General features: G+C 34.6%; 1 protein-coding gene across 1 annotated transcript; it reads left to right on the top strand.

The window, feature by feature from the left end:
* Positions 1-18,916: 18,916 nt before the first annotated feature.
* LOC114386841 (protein MAIN-LIKE 1-like) lies at positions 18,917-21,018 on the top strand. Its single transcript, XM_028346929.1, has 5 exons — positions 18,917-19,267; positions 19,381-19,773; positions 19,876-20,040; positions 20,193-20,759; positions 20,842-21,018. The coding sequence occupies exons 1-5, from the start codon at positions 18,917-18,919 to the stop codon at positions 21,016-21,018; spliced, it is 1,653 nt and encodes a 550-aa protein (XP_028202730.1).
* Positions 21,019-21,243: the final 225 nt, after the last annotated feature.

The following is a 21,243-nucleotide window of genomic DNA, read 5'->3' on the forward strand; positions in this document are numbered from 1 at the left end:
TCTGCTCATTCTCTCTCATAGTGGTTGTAGGTTTCTCAATCTTTGTTCTCTCTCATGGTGATTTTAGGGTTTGAGCCTTGAAAAATCTATATATCTTTTTCTCTATCTTCGTTCTCTTTCTATAACAATTTCACCATTCAACAACAATTTCTCTCCATAATCATCGTTTTCATCATCAACAACAACGCTTTAATCATCGAAACCCCAGGTTAGTTCCTCTTCTTCTTATTCTTCGTGTTATATGCATTTTTGCTTTCATGTGATTTGAGAATTTTGGGTCAGTTTGGATTGGTGAAGTATGAATAATTGCTTCCCAATAGTATTCATGTCCTGAGATTTTTACAACATCAGAAATTCAAAATCTCACTTGTGCCATTTGACATTTGTATTAAGACTAGAACTACTTCTGGTTGAACATGCAGCTCATGTTCCTCTGATAACATTTGGATTGATAGCATGTTTCAGCTGAGATACATGGTTGATGGGGGTAAATATACGAATAAGCTGGTAGGGCCAACATGTAGGTCACCACTTCCACTTTGATAATCACCTTAAGAGGTCCATAGATATGTGGACTAAACTTCTTATTAACCTAGTGTCGCAACGTGCCCTTCGCGGGCGAGCGAGGGCGAGGCTCATGGGTGCGCTTTCCAAAGGAGGAAAGATGCGCGGAGTCGCCACCAACGTTTATTTGTGGAAAACGTCGGGAAAACCGAAGGAAACCGGTCAAAATGAAAATTCTAAGTTCGGGAGTTGTATTTACGTTTGAGGAAGGTATTAGCACCTCTTACGTTTGTCTCGAAAGACAACAACCTTATTTCTAGAATTGTGGAAATTGTGTTACCTTAACTTTTGTTTCTTTTTATTTTTTAAGGTCGACAAAAGCGGGGCTTTTGCTCCTACGTACCCTCCTTTGGAGAGGAAATCAGACCTACGTAGTTCTTACTTATGCGTGAAACAAGTGATTCTTTTACTTTGAAGGGTGATCATTTTAAGGCGTTGGACCTTACAAATGATCCTTTTTTACTTAGTAAGAAACTGACATGGTAAACTTTCAAAAACCTATTTTTGTGGACGAGCTTGACTAGGCGAGTTGATTTTAGCCTTAGTTTCACTTTAGTTATTGTCAATTCAATTAAGAATGAGAAGTCCCAAAGAGAAAACGTCTGATTGATCTTACGCTCTTATTTTACTAAAAGGTATTTTTTATTATTTATATTATTATTTTACCTCTTTTTTTATTTCCAACGTGATTACAGTACGACCGAACGGTCGGAATTCATTTTAACCGAAGTTAACGGATAATACAATTCAAACGATCGGTGGAAATTTATTTTATTTTTAGGTTAAGCGAGAAATGACTTAAATAAAATGGCTTAAGCACGTCAAAAGGGGGTATAAAAAGTAAATGAAACGAGAATAAAAATACACGAAACACAATGTGGACCACCACGGGTACATAGAATGAATCGAAAAGCTTGGTTCGAGGTACTTACCCGTTGAAGATCGAAGAACAATGAAGAACGAATGAAGAACGTCGAAGAACGATTGAAACCTTTTGCGAAATTCTTCACGGAAACGTTTCGGAAGCGCCTCGGCTTAGATTTTCTTCACGGAAACAATTTTTCCAAGTAAATTCGAAAGAGAGAGAAGTGCCTAAGGGGCTGAACCCTTTTTCCTTCTCACTTCCTCCCCTATTTATAGCAAAATAGGGGAGATGCTTGCTGCCCAGCTCGCCCATGTGAGCTCAGCTCGCCCAGGCGAGCTAGGTTGCTTCATCCAGAAGCAACAGCCTTCTGGAGGAATCTTCTGGAGGGCCCAAGTGGGCCTGATTGCTATTTACACCCTCCTTTTTACTAAATGCACCCCCCTTTTCTATTTTTTTGTAATTCTTTTTCCGTAACGTTACGAAACTTTACGAATTTTGTAACGATACTTATTTTCCTTCCGTAAGGTTACGAATCCTTACGGATTATGTATTTACTCCTTTTTTATCTTTCGAAGAAGTCACGGAAACTTACGGATTGCGCAAAAACACCTCTTTTTGATTTCCGCCACATTACGGAATTTCACGGAACGCGCAAGCCCGCTTCCTTTCGATTTCTGAGACGTCTCAGGACTTCATTTATTGCATGTCATCAAGTAATAATCCCCGGACAAAATTAGGGTATGACACCTAGTTGTCCAACTTAAATTCAAGTTCCTTATGATGTCGTGTTCTTCAATTCCTTGTTGAGCTCAACACAATTTTTCAAATCATTTGTATAATATTTCTGTTTTCCAAAAGCCTTCTATGGAAGTTGGCCCCCTTTTGAAATGAATTATTCTAGAGGACATCTCCCTTAAAAGGGATCAACCCAATGCTGACACTGATTTGTGGGAGGTGTTAAACTAGAATTTTGCCCATGGAATTAGAGACATCAATGGGTATTGTCTTGAGTAAAGTACTATGGTACCCATTATCATTCCCATATTTTTAAAAATTACTCATACCAATCTCTACACCCATATGGGCATCTCCATACCCTCTAGGTACCTAGATCTCCAAACTTGTCCCTATTATCAATAGTAATGTGATTTGGGAGCTCCTGAGGTAACTTAAAATTCAGAGGAGCATAAAATGGGGAGATAGATGAAAGGAACACTAAACTTAACTTATGAACAAAGAAGTTAAACAACATACTAAATGTTAATTAACTCTGAGATACAATAAGAAAATAATAGGATAGTATACAAAGTGATGACACTTTTCTTCTAACACAAAAAGAAAATAAATCATAGTGCTTGAAGCTGCACAATTAAGAATGACATGTAAGATAGTTATATTATATGCTAATGCTAGATATGTGAAGTGTGTTAGTGTTGGTGTGTGAATGCACTTGCTTGATCCGGTGATGTGAATATTGTTTAGGAAGATTAATGATTATGTTTCCTTGAGTGGATAAGGATAATCATTATTTGTGAATCATGCATGTCCCTTTTAACTCTAAAAAAAGTGGTTAACTTAATTTATAAATGCTAGCAAGAATTTGAGACTTGATTATGCAAAGTGGTAAGTGAATCTTTTTTGCAACTGACTTATGTAGGGAATGCTGAGCTAGAAAATTCTATTGAATAATTGTCTCTAATGCCTTAGGAGTTATGATAGGACATGATTTTGAAATTTATTTAACAAGGAGACTGTCTAGTAGTTAAAAAGAACCTTCAATCCAAAAACTACTTGCTAGAAAATTTTGACAACGAATGTTTTGCATTGCATAAATTCATGTGTACAGGTATGGAAGAACCAAGGGTTACCCTTTTATAATAGTTTAGTCCTATATGTCCTTTTTCCAACATTTAGCATTGCATAAATTTGTGTGTATAGGTATGGAGGAACCAGGGTTCTTGCATTGCATAAATTCGTGTGTGAGATTCCTCTTATGCAGATTGAAACTGGTATTGATCTACAAAGAATTAGCATAAAACCTTTCCTAGTCCTCTAGATTTATGTCTTAACTTATTCAATTGATCGCATAATTCTTAGAGGTCTATAGAATATTTGATGAATATAATGCCAAAACATGGCAAAAGTGTGAAGTTGCAGAATTTTTTTGCATCATGTTGAGGGTTGGGCACTTGTTTGACCATCTAAAGCCCTTACCCTTGGTTAGATAAGATTCTCTTGTCCCTTCCACATGTGATGAGAGTAAAATCCAACTGTGAATGAATATTATTCAGGTTTTGATAATGCCAAAAAGGTTACTTGATGAACATCAATTGAATCAAGTCAAAAGAACAAGATCAAGTAAATCTAAGATAAGAACTTAGTAAATTTTTTTAAAGAATCTCAATTTGATTACTTTAGTTTGACCTCAACATCTTTAGTATCAAACACTCTTTTATCAAAGGCTAGATCAGTTCAAAAATGGTAATCGATTATCAGACTGTGTAATCGATTACTAGAGAGTTTGTGAAGATATTTTTTACTAACGACACAAAACTGTTTGAATTTTGATCTGTGTAATCCTGTAATCGATTACTAGTGAAGAGATTTTAAAAAAAAACTTTGAAAAATCATAAATCTTTAGAAATATAATTGTGTAATCAATTACCAAGATCTTGTAATCGATTACCAGTGAGAAAACTCCATAATTTTTTTTTAAAAGACACATCTCTTCAAATCATTTTGAAAAGGCACAATGAGCCTATATATATATATGTGTGTCTGACTTTGAAAAGTAAAAGAGAGATGTTCTAAGAGAACTTAATTGTCAAATGCTCTCTAAACAACTATTGGCCAAACACTTGCAAATCTATTGAAAATTCTTCTAAGATCTTCAATTTGTATCATCTACTCTAAAGGAGAGAAATCAATCCGTACATCTCATAAACTCAGTTGTAATCAAGAGACTGTTTGTCTCTTGGATTGTGAGAATCTTGAACACAAGGGTGAGGGATCCCAAGGTGTGTTCAAAGACTATAAAAGATTTACAGAGATAGTGAAAAATCTCAAGTGGGTTGCTTGAGGACTGGACGTAGGCACGGGAAGTGATCAAACCAGTATAAATTGAGTTTGCATTTTTCTCTTCCCTTATCTCTGTTATTTTATTGCAGTTTACTTTGTCTTGAGTATTTAAAAGAACATTATTAAATTGATTGCTTCTTCTTCTGCATTCTAAGCCTATCATATATTATTTAAAAGGGGGTTAAAACTTGTTAGTCGAAAAATTTTAAAACTTAATTCACCTCCTTCTTAAGTTATTGAGGCCACTTGTCCAACACCAACATGATATTCAATTCTAATGTGAGTGAACTCGTGCCTTTGTAGATATAACTTTGGAACATATAGTTCTTCGCATTAAATAAATTATAAAATTCTAATGACAACAAAGATAGCTTATAACCTACGTCTATAGTACAAGAATTTAGAAAACTCAATTGTTTGGAACATACCATGACAAATACTATGCGTAAATGGTTCCATACTGGTATCATGTAAGTTAAGGTGTCTAAAATTAGCTTGGTTATGTGCATTAATTAATCTTGAAGTCCTGTGTGCATGCTTATTGATAGGATTGCTTCCTTGTGTGCATGGAATATAGTTAAGTTGTGGTAAACTACCATTCACACTTTGATTACAACGAGTCTGAAGTTGAGAAATGGTTGAGAATATAAGTGAGATGGCTGACTTGTTGTTGTTTGTGGATTGAATCCTATAAAGATACTCTGATAGCTTGTGACAATTGGTATCATCCCAATAGTGTGAATAGAAAACTTTGTACAAATTACTCTTGATGATGACGAAGATGGGAGATTTTGGTTTGAAAACTTTGCCAGGAACTAAGTCTCCTTCCTATATTTTATTTATGATGGTCTTAGTTAATTTTTTATTTATGATGGTTTTAGTTTATAGAAAACTACGTACAAATTGTTTGGTGAGTAACATTTTCTCTACATTTTATTTACGATGGTTTTAGTTAATTTTTCTCTACATTGTCGTGGCTTATATTATTTTGTTTCTAATGTGTCAGGTTATTGTGAACAAGGAATAAATGAGTTATATTCTTACAAAGCAAGAAAAAAAGTTGATTCTTCCAAAATTGTTTGATTATGTTATTTGTTTTGGATCCTCTAATTTGCAAAATAGTTTGTGAATGCTTGAGTATTATCAGTGAAGTGGCATTAATGTGGATGACATATGATTTTAGGTCTTGATATGTATTGAAATGTTTTCTTCTTTTACGAACAATGAAATTAATATCAACATTTAAATTTTGTATGAGATGATTGTCCTTAAATTACGTGACTGTTTTTTTTCCAATATGCTTTTAAAAATTATTGCGAGACTACGTAATTGATTTTTTTTAACAAGAAATTAGATTGAATAAGGAATTACATATCATTTATCTTTAATTTTGCAATATTGTTCAATCCAAGTTTTTTTATGTGTTAATACAGGAATATTGTGTAAGATTCAAAATTGTTTAGCATTCAAATTATTTTGATTATTTAATTATTAAATATTTTATAGCATTAAAATTATTTTGAATATTTAAGTGTTTAAAAAATTACTAATATTTATTTTTATTCAATATTGAAATTTTAATTTTTAAATAAAAATTTAAAAATAAAAATTTGAATTTCATTGAAACTGAATTACTTTATCCAAATAAGAAAATTAAAATACAAGAAATTAAATTACTTCATCCAAACAAAATGTTTACAAAATGAAAGGAATTTAAATCAAGACAATTAATATGTTGTGTATTTGAATTTCCTAGAAATTTTCAAATTCTCCATCCAAACACAAGGTAAGGGATTGGAAACTATGTGCTGCATGTCATGGCCATTAAAAAGATTCTCAATTAAATCATACCTCGAAGTAGCCATGTCATGTTGAATAATGTGGTTAACCATGAGGTGCTCAAGACCTAAAGGTTGAGACGCCTCTAGAGTCTATCGTTAAGAAAAACCAAAGATAGCTTTCTTCTTTATGTCAATGATAGATGGGAGACCCAAATATTTTCTAGTCCCAATAACTTTTCTGATTCCAAGAGATGATGAGATCTATTGCTTTAGTGATGCAGCTATATTGGTACTGAAGAAAATCTAAAACTTTTGGTAATTGATTAACTGGCTAGAAGCTTCTCCACAAATGTGAAGGATATTCTTTAAAGTGTCAACCTCTTCTTCATCAGTCCTGCAAAAAAAAAAAAAAATAGTCGTCAGCAAATAAAAGGTGTGAGAGGATAGGAGATCCTCTACACACCTTCACTCCATCAATGTCACCTCTCATCTCTCTATATCTCAAAAGTGCTAATAGACCCTCAGTGCAATGAATAAAAACGTAAGGTGACAGTGGGTCACCCAACCTTAGCCCTTTCCCTGGAAGAATAAGTCCAACAAATTCCCAATTGATCATAATTGAATATTGGATAGTTTGGAGGCAAAATTTTATCCAACCCATCCTTTTTGGGCTAAAGCCCATTTTAGACATGAGGCAAAAGAGATAGTTCCAATCAACTCGATCAAAAGCTTGCTAATATCAATCTTACAAGCAACCTCTCCATTCTTTCGTCTGGTCTTACATTTCATGTGGTGGATAATCTTAGAAGTTGAAAGTGCATTATCAAGAATAGATCTACCTTCAACAAAGGCAGATTGCTCTTGGGAAATGCACTAGGGTAGCAAAGGCTTAAGGCGGTTGGCAAGAGCTTTAGAGATGATTTTATAAAAGAAATTACACAAAGAGATGGGTCCAAAATCTTTCATAGTGGAAGGGATTTTTTTTTGGGATGAGGACAATATTTGTGTTGTTTAATTCTAAAGGAAGGTCACCACTATTGTGCCAAGTAGTTGTTGTAGAAAAAATCTCAGGGCAACACAAATGCCAAAAGAGTTTATAGAAGGCTGGATTAAGATCATTTAGACTGGGTGGCTTGTCAAAATTCATTTGGAACAAAATCATTTTAAATTCATCAATAGAAAAAGGTTGGGAAAGCAAATCATTGTCCTCACTAGAAATGCAAAGGAAACATGGTCAACAACTTCAAGATACTCATAAAAGGAAATATTATTATTATGAAGAAGAGTTTGAAAGTACTTCTTAACAACATTAGAGATGTCATTTTGATCACAGAAAAGAGAACCATCCTCACAAGTTAATGAACTGATAAAGTTCATTCTCTTTTGGGTGCTAGCAACAAAATGAAAATACTTCGTGTTTAGGTCACCATCTCTTAGCCAAAAGATTTTTTCCCTCTGTTGCTGGTAGGATTCCTCTTGAGCAATAAGATTATTGAGTTTATTGTTGAATTCCTCATAATATGTTGAAGAATGATCATTAATGGATTCACAAATCATCTTGAGTTGCTTTCTACAATCATCAATTTTTTCCTCAGAATCTTGCATGAATTTTCCTCCCCTAACGATCCACATCTTCAATGCTAGATTTGATCTTGGACATTAAATCATTTGAAGGGGGGGGGGGGGGTATTCCACCCTTGTTGGACCATAAATTCAAGTTCATCCTCCAAAGCTAGGAATTTTCAAAACAAAAACATGTATGAAAACTCCTTCAATGATCACCTTCAAGCTTAAGAAGAATAGGGAGTGATCAGATTTAAAAGACACCCCATTAATAAATTTTGAAATTTGGAAATATGTCAATCTAGTCAAAAGTAGCCAGAGCTCGATCAAGTTTTTGTTCAATTGCATCATGTTTGCCTCGCCTTCGAGCCTAGATGTACTTGTAACCCTCCATTGGAAGGTCATGGAGGTTTGCATCATAAAGTGCACTGCAAAAACCATTCAAAAGTCTTGGAGGGTGATCATAAAAAAAGTATATATTATCTTTAAAGTTATATTAATATTTTTTAGAGCAAATTACAACATCTCCTAAGCTTTTATCAAATTATACATAACTCGTTTGTTTTTATTTTCCTACACTAACTCCCCTTTAAGTTTGAAAACATTACACTAATATCCCTTGTTAAGTCTAAAGACATTTATTTCTTAAAACGAATCAGGACCGTTAATTATTTTGATTAGATGTAAACAAATACAAAGGTTAAATGTTGCGCCTTTTGAGAAATTTGCGTCTAATATTGATATTTTGTATCTGATGCTCTATTAAAATATTTGGAGAAGTCTACGCTTGATGTTTCAAATGATAGACAAATAGATTCATGATCTGATACGACATTAAAGATGACATTTAAGATTTCATTTAATACTTTATATCTAAGATATTTTGCAGAATCATTCTCTTAGGATCTATCGAATCCTATGAAGAATAAATAAAGTTAAGATCTGAAAGTCCTTAATCGCCATCAAAAGAACTCTGCTACAAATACCTATTTTGACATAAAGGAAGTGACTAACTGATGTAGTACTCAATATGCCAGCATTGAAGAGTGGACTCTGATGTAAGCTCCATTGGAGCTTGTAGGCCTAGGATCTTCTTCATCAATGGATTCCTTTGCTTCTTGGAAGATGAATGGTAGCGGAATGAAGAAGGAAGAGAGAGGGGAGACTCCACTTCAAGGAGAAGATGAGTCTAGAAGAAACTCACCACCATAGGAGGCCATGGATAAGAGCTTGGAGGAAGAAGGGGATGAATGTAGGGAGAGGAAGAGAAGAGCATGAAATTTTGTGCTCTAAAAGAGCTCTGAAATCTGAAGTTTAATTTTCAAATGATCAAAGTTGAAAAAAATGCACACACAAGGCCTCTATTTATAGCCTAAGTGTCACACAAAATTGGAAGGAAATTTGAATTTCTATTCAAATTTCACTTGAATTTGAAATTGAATTTGTGGAGCCAAAATTTGGAGCCCAAATTTCACTAATTATGATTAGTGAATTTTAGCTATGGTTCAACCACTAATTCAAGATCAAGTCTAAGATTTTCCACTAAGTATGCTTAGGTGGCATGAGACATGTAAAACATGAAGCACATGCACAAAATGTGACTATATGATGTGGCAATGGGGTGTAGCAAGCAAATGCTCACCTCCCCCTCTAAAATTTAATTGGATTGGGCTTCTCCCAATTCAATTAAATTTATTTTCCAACACACACATCAAATATTCACTTAATGCATGTGAAATTACAAAACTACCCCTGATACAAAAACTAGTCTAGGTGCCCTAAAATACAAGGGCTGAAAAATCCTACATTTCTAGGGTACCTTACCTACATTATGGAGCCCTAAATACAAGGCCCAAAAATAATGAAACCTTAATCTAATGTATACTAAGATAAGTGGGCTCATACTTAGCCCATGGACTCAAAATTTGCCCTAAGGCTCATGAGAACCTTAGAACCTTCTCTTGCATCTCTGACCCAATCTACTTGGAGTCTTCTATCCAATGCCCTTGCGGGGTAGGATTGCATCATTCCCTCCCCCTTGAAAAGGATTTGACCTCAAATCCCTAGGTTCTTGAAACTCCGGGCTTTTTTCCTCAACACCTGTAAAAAGAACAAAAACATATATATTAGTGGTGTTTGGTATGTTGAAGTAAGGTAAGGTTTGCAAACCCATTTCTTGGGCATCTTCCCATGAAGGAACATGGTTCCTCACCAACTCAATGAGTGGTGCTACAAGTATAGAAAAATATGGGACAAACCTTTTGTAAAAGTTTGTTAAGTTATGGAAGTCCCAAATTTTTCTTATACTTGGTGGAGTGGGCCACTCAGGAATGACCTTTATTCTCTTAGCAAACTATTTAAAAATTAAGAAAAGTAATGCAATAAAACATACTTTTTTATGTATTTTCATGTTGATTATTCCTACCAAAAAGTATGACAAACCTAAGGTGTGCCATATGAGTACCTAAGTTTGTATTAAAAATAAAAACAAACCTACCTAATGAGTCCCTACGTACACAATTCATGAAGATGGTGGGTGCATGACTGATTTTATAAAAGAGGGTTGCACCATTCAAAACATTCTTCAGACCACCTATTTTAGGGATTTGGTGCCTAATAATACCTATTTTGGACACCAACAAAGCACAAGGATTTAAGCTCTTGCGAACCAAATCCTCATCCAACAACTCCTTTACTTGAGGAATAAACTCAAGCCCAAGAAGTGTGGCAATGCTAACAAGTGTCCTTTTACAAAGGAGACAATGTGGAGGTTGTCTAAGAGGGGAAGTTTCTTTAATGTTTGTCTTTATTGTAAAATGACTTTCCTTCTTAGCTAACATCTTGGAGGAGACCATTACCTCCTTACACTCCTCCTTAACAATTAATGGTTGTCCTTCTTCTTGGGGGTAGATTTCTTCACTAGATTCTTCCCATTTTGCTTCTTCACGTTCATTAGAGGAAGGTGAAGTAGTAGCCTCATCTTGGCTACTATAAATGTCTTGGCCCCTCAAAATCATGGTTTTCTTGGTGGGGCATTGAGAAGTAATGTGTCCTTTTCCAATACATTTAAAACACTTTATAGAGCTAGTCTTCTCTTGCATACTAGCCGTTGGGGGTTACTTTTCTATTGTCTTCCCCTTATCTTTTTCGGGTTTAGAAGGAGCAGCCCCTAAGATGCCTAGACCTTGGTCTTTCTTTGGATAAGAGTGAGAGTCATAAGATTTTAAAGTAGACTTTCTTTTAAGGTTTTTCTCTACCCTTATTTAAGGTTCCCAACAAAACACTCACTATCCTAAAGGAAAATTCCCTAAAATTATTACACACAAATGGAAGTAGGGTGACCTATTGGAGGCTCCCAACTTAATTCCAATGAAAGGCCTTTTTGTTACAAAATTTGAAAGCAAAACAAATTGCCAATTACAAAATTACAAAAAAAAAAGTCCTCAATTGTGGTGGCTATTCTCTCTCTAGTATTTCACTCAATTTGGAGTGCTTCTTTGTCCAATAGCTCTTAAGGTGGTTGGCCCCTTGCTTCTTGACTCAAATTCTTCAAGGTATGACACCAATCCTCCTTTCCAATTCCCTATATGGCAACTCATAAGCAAGGAAACAAAGAGACAAACAATAACCAAAGACAAAAAAAAAATGAAATGAAAGCTAAACCAATAGAGTTTTAACAAGACAAATTTTCAAGAATTATTCAACAATTAAAGCAATGAAAAGCACATAAAACAAGCTAGGACTCAAAGAGAAACCTAGAATGACTTTAGAGTAGAGTAGAAAAACTATAAAAAAAAGAAGAAAAAAAGACTCAAGAAACCTCTAGTTTTGGCACTTGTTTTCACAATAATTTTCAATTGAAGTTTCATAACTAGGATTGGTATAAAATAGGCACCAATTATAGAACAAATTTTGAGCCAAAACAACAAGCACACTTCCCTTTCACTTTTATTTTTCTGGACACTGATTTTTCTGCCAACTTGTGTGATTTTTCTTATTTTTTACTTTAATCAAAATCACTTGGTTCTTTTTTTATAATTTTTTTTCCAGATGTATAGAAAATTCAGTAAAAAGTTTAGCTCAAAACATGTAGTGATCAATTCCCAGTAATTTATACAAGTTCGTATGTTCAAGCTGCCAGCACCAGCGATTTCAACCTAGAAATCAAAAGTAGTGTTTATGTTTCTTTAGGCTTGGATAGTTACAATTTGTGTTTGCTTATGCTCAATTATCTTGAATAAAACAATTCAAGAGAGCTTAAGACTTATTTGATTCACAAATCCAGTCACAACTCAACTTCATCATAGGCATCATGTAGGAAACTTAGAAAAAAAAAAAAAAAAAGAGTTCAACAACAAGACTACTTCTAGGAATTGATTTAGAGCATGTTATGAACTAAATAACATGCATGAATTAGACTCAAAATTCAAAAGATAGGCTAAGAATGACAAGAATACATGAACAAATGTATCTAGAATTCAATCAACAAAATAAAAATTCAACTCAAACTTAGAACATAATGTGACAATTACTATGACTAAACATGACTCTAAGACAACATGGATTAAGTAATTTACACTTAGATTTTTGTGTTTTTTTTTCTAATCAATATTTTGGAAGAAAATTTAGATCTAAAGGTTCATCACAAGAATATTATGAATGAAAAATGATAGAACCTAAAATCAACACAAAAACATGATTCAAGAGTAGATCTACAAAATTTGAACCATAGAAATGCAAGAACAAATGTAGATCTAAGATTTAATCGGTTTATTTTTTTTTTTTTTGAATCTACTTTAAACAACACCAAACCACAAGACAATGGAGGATGTACATGCAGAATAAGATGAAGAACAAGGAATTAAAGAGAATTCACCGAACAAAAAGATAGAGGAAGCAAAAGAACATCACCTAGATGAAGAAGCTATGATACCACATGATGTAAGCTCCATTGGAGCTTGTAGGCCTAGGATCTTCTTTATCAATGGATTCCTTTGCTTCTTGGAAGATGAATGGCAGCGGAATGGAGAAGGAAGAGAGAGGGGAGACTCCACTTCAAGGAGAAGATGAGTCTAGAAGAAACTCACCACCATAAGAGGTCATGGATAAGAGCTTGGAGGAAGGAGGAGATGAATGAAGGGAGAGGAAGAGAAGAGCATGAAATTTTGTGCTCTAAAAGAGCTCTGAAATCTGAAGTTTAATTTTCAAATGATCAAAGTTGAAAAAAATGCACACACAAGGCCTCTATTTATAGCCTAAGTGTCACACAAAATTGGAGGGAAATTTGAATTTCTATTCAAATTTCACTTGAATTTGTGGAGCCAAACTTTGGAGCCAAAATTTCACTAATTATGATTAGTGAATTTTAGCTATGGTTTAGCCCACTAATTCAAGATCAAGTCCAAGATTCTCCACTAAGTATGCTTAGGTGGCATGAGGCATGTAAAGCATGAAGCACATGCACAAAGTGTGACTATATGATGTGGCAATGGGGTGTAACAAGCAAATGCTCACCTCCCCCTCTAAAATTTAATTGGATTGGGCTTCTCCCAATTCAATTAAATTTATTTTCCAACACACACATCAAATATTCACTTAATGCATGTGAAATTACAAAATGAGAACCTTAGGGCCTTCTCTTGCATCTCTGGCCCAATCTACTTGGAGTCTTCTATCCAATGCCCTTGCGTGGTAGGATTGCATCAGACTCTATGCATACGGAAATGACATGTATTTAATGCAAGTATTAAATGCCCCCAACAGTCACATTTATCAGACGAAGAACAAGTAAAGAAATCTACCCTTTGTGATATAACAAACACTTGAAGATGAGACCTATATATACTAGAAGCTTTGAAGATTTGAAAATCCAATCTTGCATGGAAACATTCTTTATTCTTTCTGCATAAAGCTTTCTATATATTCCTGTAAATTTAGAAAAAGATCTCAAAACACTTTGAACATATTGAGAGAGAACAACTAAGTATTGATTGCAAATCCGACTTTAAGACAATCATACATTTAGTCAGTGTGAAACTCAAATTATAAATCTCTTTTGATTTGTTTAGAACTAGTGGTAGCTTGGTAGGACAAAGAATATTGGGTGTTGATTAAGCTTGGGGTAGAACTTGGTTTGTGGAGCTAGAAGTGATCGGGACATAATACTTGTAACTTGCGAGAAGTTAGTGAAACTTGATGGTTAGTCAAGAATTAGATATAGTCTCAATGGTAGAGACGAACCGGTATAACTCTCAACATCTAATATTTATTTGTTTTCCTTCTACTTTCAACTGACCTAGGGTTTGAATTTATTTTTAAGCATTTGGAAACATCTTTTGCTTGGCATAATTGTTTTTAATCTTCTGATTGTGTTTTCAAAAAAATCTGTTATTTGTTTTTACAAAGTGTCTTCTCTAATCAAAAACTTTGTTTTAGTGCGAAAATGATTTAAAAATTTCTAAAATCACAATCCAATCCTCCTTCTTGTGATATTTTCCTTTACACCTCTTATATGTTTGAAATGATTACATTGACATCCCTTCAACACCCCCTCAAATATTATACTAACACCTCCTACAAGAGAGATGAATGCAATGATAGAAAAAAATTAAGAGTGTTTGTGTAATTATACAAAACCTCAAGGAGTGTTGCTATAATTTTCTCTATTTTTTTATCGAGTGATATATTAATATTATATAGAAACTAAATAGAATCAGACTAATCATTTTCATTTTATTCTTAAATAAATATTAAAATTATATTACTTAAATATATATTTAGTCTTCCAAATTTAAATTAATTGTTTTGGTCTCTCTATTTAAAAAAAATGTTCTTTTTAGTCCCTCTTCGTAAAATAAATAAATACGTTAATCATCCAAAAATCAATTTGACAATTTTTTTAATGTAAAGAGACTAAAAAAAACATTTTGAAATTGAGAGACTAAAAATAAATTTAAATTTAAAAAATAGAAACAAAATGACTTAAATTTAAGTGACTAAAAACATATTTAATTCAAATTATTTTAAGATTCAATTTTTTCAATATGTATTTATTTTTTTTAATTTAAGATTATTTGGCTTGTGATTTTTAATTCAGACAATTTATAATGAGATTTTACACTTGCAACAATTTTTTATATTCATTTGAATTTTGTTTGAAAGTGTTCTTAAAATAAAAAAAAATATTCATTAAAGGACTTGTTTAGTTCAAGAAAAAGTTTTCTATTTTTAAATATCTACTTTTTAAAAAACTTTCAAGATTTGGAAAATATTTTTTATTTTATTTTTCAAGAATCTATGGTTGGTGAAGGAGAATAAAGAATACTGTAGCTTGAAGAAGTAGAAGCTTGCAAGTTGTAACTCATAGTTGGTGAAGAAGGGCAATGCATTTTGAAGCGAGGGACAAAACGAAGAACTGACGAAAAAAAAGGCATTGCATGAGAAAATGAAAAGAGGCAAGACAACTTGAAAATAAATATTTTGTTTTTTTGTTTTTTCTTAAAGTATCTTAAATAACACTTTGAACACTAAACTTTTTTATCTAAAGTATTTTAAAAACAAACAAAAAATTATAAGTACTATATTTTTTTTTTTACAAAAGACAAAAAATAAAAAAATACTAAATTGTAAAGACAAAAAAAATATTAAAATCTATTTTTTCTTCTATTGTCAGTTATATTGAAGATCAGAACAAGGAATAGTCAAACTAAACAGGCACTTTAAACTTTTTGTTTGTTGTTGATCAAAAATAAAAATGTCCTTTACTTTTTTTTAAAAAAAGAAAAAAGTAATGGATTCAATCTAATGAGACAAAATTATATCATATTGATTCATGTATGATATTATTCTCAAAAGGATTTAAATCAAACCATAAGTTTTTCATTATTAAGTTGAATGATTTTTTGTTGTAAAATTTATCCAAACCAAATTGTAAACACTTATTTTTTAAACTATTATAATTGGGACTTTTGACTCTCTTATGAGACCTTGAGGTGTCCCCACAAACTTTGATCATTTAGACTGACTATAAGACTAATCATTATTTTGAGACTTAGTCACATTTAAAGCTTCTTATCTTTTACCAAGAGTTTATTATGCCGAATGCATATCTATTCCACTTATATTGTCAATTGAGCTATACCCAATAAGTACAAACACTTTTAATTATTAAGATTTTCAAATTAAATATTATTAAATCAATTAAGGGAGGAATTTAAGTTTCAATGGTATAACCTCATTAACTCTACCAATAAAATATAAAATATCAGTAATTATTTACTTAATATTAAATTAATTAAGGGAGGAATTTAAGTTTCAATGGTATAACCTCATTAACTCTACCAATAAAATATAAAATATTAGTAATTATTTAAATTAAGTAACTTTTTGATCTCTATAAAATAAAGTTTTTTATTTTGATTTTACAGGACAAAAAGATTATTTAAAGGACTAATAGAGACTGAAAAAAAATCCTATTTATGGAAAAAAATTATTTAAGATTAAATATTTTAAAAACTATTGGTTCATGTTTCACCAGAGCCATGTAGGAAATAATTCACGTTTCAATGGTTTTTAAAAACTAATAGTAAATGAAAATAAATATTAAAAAAATAAATTATCTTAACATCTTTAACTATGTCGTGCCTTCTTTTTGTTTTTTCACCGACCTTTACATGGCTGGTCAAAGTCTCAGGTGAGCAACGGCTTTGGAATCAAAGATGTTTGGTTAATAACAAGAGAGTGCTGCTAGGTGCACCCAACATTATTGCTGGTGCACCCAGTACTTATTGTGAAAAGTCATAAAAGCCCTTATTATTTTTTTTTAAAAAAAGTCTCTTCTTCTTCTTTCTTTCCCTCCTCCCGCGAGACTCTTCTTCTTCTTTCTTTTCTGCGAGCATCTTCTCCTTCCGCGAGACTCTTCCGTCGGCGACCCTTTCTTCCTCCTTCCTCATTCTTCCACGAGGTGGTTGTGCTTCTCCAACGCGAGCTACTGCTTCTCCCTCCTTCGAGTGCGCTTCTTCCATTCTTCCACGAGCTTCTGCTCTTCTGTTCTTCATCGAGGTAAGCTTCCATTGTCCCCTTTTTTGTTTGTTATTGCTTGCATTGTTGCTTCCATTATTGCTTCAACTGTTGTCGACCATGGCGTAAACGGAAAGTTGTTGTGCATACTTTACGGATCACCTGATCCGTAAGCATGTTCCGGATCAATTTGATCCAGAAGATGCTTACGGATCAAGTTGATCCGTAAACTATTTGTTAGTAGCTTACGGATCACTTGATCCGTAAGCATTTTCCGGATCAACTTGATCCGGAAGATGCTTACGGATCAGGTGATCCGTAAAAGTCACAGCTTTATTTTAATTAGGAATATTGGTGTTTTTATTTACATATCCATGTGAAAAATTGTTTGTTTCTGTTCATTCAAGGTTAATTTAATTCCCTCAACTATTTAGGAGTTTTTATTTAGGTCTCTAAACTAAAAAAATAGTAATCGTGTCGTTGATCTTGTAAAATATTTGTAATTGATCTCTTAAGATTTTTAAAGCCACCACAAATTGTCATTTTCTGACAATTTCATGCTATTATAAGGCTTTAAAATAGAAAAACATATTTTAAAGAAAAATGTGGCTGCTCCCAAGTAAGGCCTATACCCAAGTGCCAAAGATATGATTTTTTTATAGCTCAATTAGTTGAGAAGTCTTGTGCCTCAAGCCCATGAGGACATGAACAAGCTTATGACCTTTGTCACTTGAGATCCAAAGAAAAATCATACAATTCTTGTGATATAAATAAATCTTGTGATATTCAATCATCACTATCATAATTTTGTAGGAATGTAACAAAATTTGGTGGTATTCTAAAACTGTTGAGACTATCTAGCAATTTCACCCAAGATTATGACATTTTAGTATAATATATAATGTCACACCTATCTAGCAATTTCACCCAAACTGTTGAAACTTTTCTAAACTCCCATTCTTTCTTTTTTAGTGAATAGTTAAACTTTTCTTTATCCCATCACATATAATTCCTTCTCTCTTATTGAAGGTGGTCCAGACATTGGTATACTTAGTCATCTTTTCTTTCAATTCTACATAGCTTCTCTATGATAGGCTAAAAGATCTTGCTAGTTTTTCTTTCTTTTTTTGCTTTTATCAATTTGTTTAGATAAGGAATCTTCATCTTCAATATAACTAGTTAATTAACAAAGACCATACTTTTGAATATGTTGTTCAAATCCAAGAGGAAGAAGGAGTAGATGTTAATGTATGAAGTGCTAGTATATCTTTGAGAGGAAAGGGATTTTGCTTTTTTATTGGGACAATCTATGAGAAGTTGTCTTCTGTTTTGAATGTTGATTAGTCATTCTTTATCTAGTTGCTCCAAAAATTATAGGTTGAACCAAATGAATAAGCATAAAGCTTGACCAGTCCACATAAGTGAGGCTTCTATTTGCCAAAAGATGAGGAGTATTAATTGTTAACATTGTCTGAAAATAGTGAGAGCCTTTGAGCTTAGGATAGTAAGTATTGTCTTCAACTATCCTAAGAGCTAGCTCTCGGTTAATTTCAAACCACTGAGATCCTTTTCGCCAGTCACTCATATTGATTTCAAATTATTTTGTTTGTTATTAGAAGCATATTCCCCCAATGAGTCAGAAAAGTGTACAAAACCTATTAAAACATGCACACCTCACTGAAAAAACACTAAGGATAAGATCATGAACAAAGCATGAGCCAGAAACCCAAGGATCAAGAGGGAATAAAGGATCATCAAGAAACAATATGGAGTTACTTCCATTTCAAGAAGAATGATTTCTTCTTTCTTTGGCTTTGTTCATCTAATATCAATAATATTAGGATCCATAATCAATTTCCATTCAATCATATAGTGTACTGAATAAAAACTAACCCGATAAAAGCCTTACATGTGTAGCCTTTCTTGACATGCCTTTCTTGAAAGCCTAGCAGCTTGCGCGACTTTCAGTCAATGAAATTTGCGTTAGACCAATGAAATTCAAGTGAATGAAATGGGTGATTGAATTTGTGTCACTCATTTGCAGATCATGGTTAGGACTAGAGGATTAGGTCGTGCCTTAGGTCAGGTTACTAGCAGAGGTGTGGGCAGAGGAGATCGTGATGATTCCGATGATGCTCGGCAGCGTCGATGGCCTACTGCATCCGCACGGAGGCAGCGAGTCGTTGTGACTGCGGATCACATCGATGAGTCAGTCATCCCTGCGCCAGATGTTCAGGATGACACGATGGAGGCACCAGCTGCTGTGGAGGACATTCCTGCAGACGCAGGTGCAGAGGCGGCTGAGGATCAGCCTCAGGGATTTCCGGGTGGTCCGAGCGACCCATCTGTGTTGACAGCGTATGCGGCTCACGTTGCTTGCAGCGTATGGACGGGAGAGGTATTTATACTATTTATTTTTAGTTACTTGTAAATTATACTTTATGATTGAAATTAGTTTTCCTTTAAATGATAATTTTAACGAATTTTGCGTTCCTTTATACTTCAATTCAGGAGCGTCCTGAATTGAAGCTATCCTCTCATGGGAGGAAGGTCCACAGTTTAGGCAGGTCTGTCCCTGCCATTGAGGGACTTATTGCTGGTACAAGACTAAGTCCTCTGATCGCGTGTTCGGTAGACACCGGCGATCGGGGACTTTTGTCCGCGTTTGTGGAGCGATGGCACCGGGAGACGTCTAGTTTCCATCTCCCGGTGGGAGAGCTCACCATCACATTGGACGACGTCTCCTCTCTTCTCCATCTTCCCGTTATTGGCGACTTACACGCATTTGAGCCCTTGCACGTGGACGATGCGGTTCAGATGCTGGTGGACTTGTTGATGGTCTCTCCAGAGTCTGCTAGGGCTGAGACAGTCCAGTGTCACGGACTGTACGTACGCCTGCAATGGGTACGTGATATATAGCAGCGCCGATGCCAGGCAGGTCATTGGACAGCTGCGGCTCGCGCATATCTTCTTCACCTATTGGGTTGCACTCTGTTTGCTAACAAGAGTGCAACCAATGTCCATGTTGTCTACTTGGAGGCCCTTTGTGACCTCAGTATGACAGAGAGGTACGCCTGGAGAGTGGCTGCTTTGGTTCATATGTACGACCAGCTGAACGATGCATCTATGAGCCACAGTCGACAGCTTGGCGGTTACATCACACTGCTGCAGGTAACAAATGTTTTTCATTCATTCAGGCTAAACAATGTTCAACTTTAAATTTTGTTACACTTTCATTATTAATGTTTATAATTTGAATGTTACATATGTAGTGCTGGATTTACGAGCACTTTCCTTCGGTCGCGGAGTCCACCGCTGATTAGGACTACGACGAGGCTTCTCCGCGTGCGTGCAGGTGGATTGCGACGAAGAAGACTGTGAAGAGCATTCGCACGCCGTCGTACAGGGAGTGCTTGGACCGACTCCGGATTCCGGATGTCTGTTGGATCTCGTATGGGGAGCATCGGGAGGTCCGGGACTTCAACGTCAGATCATGTTATTCCGGTCTCTTGCGCTGGGGGCCTGTTGCTGTTTATTACCGACCGGAGAGGGTCGTGCAGCAGTTTGGTTACACGCAGACCATTCCTGCTCCTCCTGTCGATTCATGGGTCTCGTATGATGATATACACGACAGGTGGATGCACTACGAGGATCATATCGTACCTGCAGGTGAGGTGTGCGTTGTGCCAGGGGCGTGTTCCAGTGACTACATCGACTGGTTCTTCCGCATCTCCCATCCTTTCATGACACCAGGCCACGCATTAGATCCTCTGCCTCATGGTCACGCCCCGCAGCCCCGAGTCGTCCCTCAGGCCCCGCAGTCGGATATCCCTCGCGTGTTGGAGCCAGGAGCATCGTCGACATCTGCGGAGGAGCCCAGACATGCAGTGGTAAGTAATACTAATAATTTACGTCATTTACCTCAATATTTGCATAATAATTTGTGTAATTAGTTTATTTTGTATGTAACAGGAAGTTTGTGATGACATTGCTGAGAGGTTGAAGCGCCATCTGAGTCTAGGGGTGGTCACGCCTGGCTCATCGACACATGAAGTGATCGAAGAATGCCTCAGATTGGCCAGGAGTGTGACACTGGACCATCTAGTATACGTTAGGTATAGACGCAGGCGGCGCACTGATCAGGCGTAGTTTATGTACATATTTTACATTGATATTCCTTGTATATATAGATATTGTACATGAACTCATTTCATGAGTATTGTTGGTTTTATTTATTTTCATTACTAATGTTAGTTTTATTTATTTTCATTAATTATGTATTCCATTTGTGTCTATATACACGCGTGTTATTAAAATGGTCTAGTTAACTTAGTTTACCAACTAATAAAAAATAATTTAAAATATAACTTTAAA

This window comes from Glycine soja, chromosome 1, assembly GCF_004193775.1.
Source record: "Glycine soja cultivar W05 chromosome 1, ASM419377v2, whole genome shotgun sequence".
NCBI lineage: Eukaryota > Viridiplantae > Streptophyta > Magnoliopsida > Fabales > Fabaceae > Glycine > Glycine soja.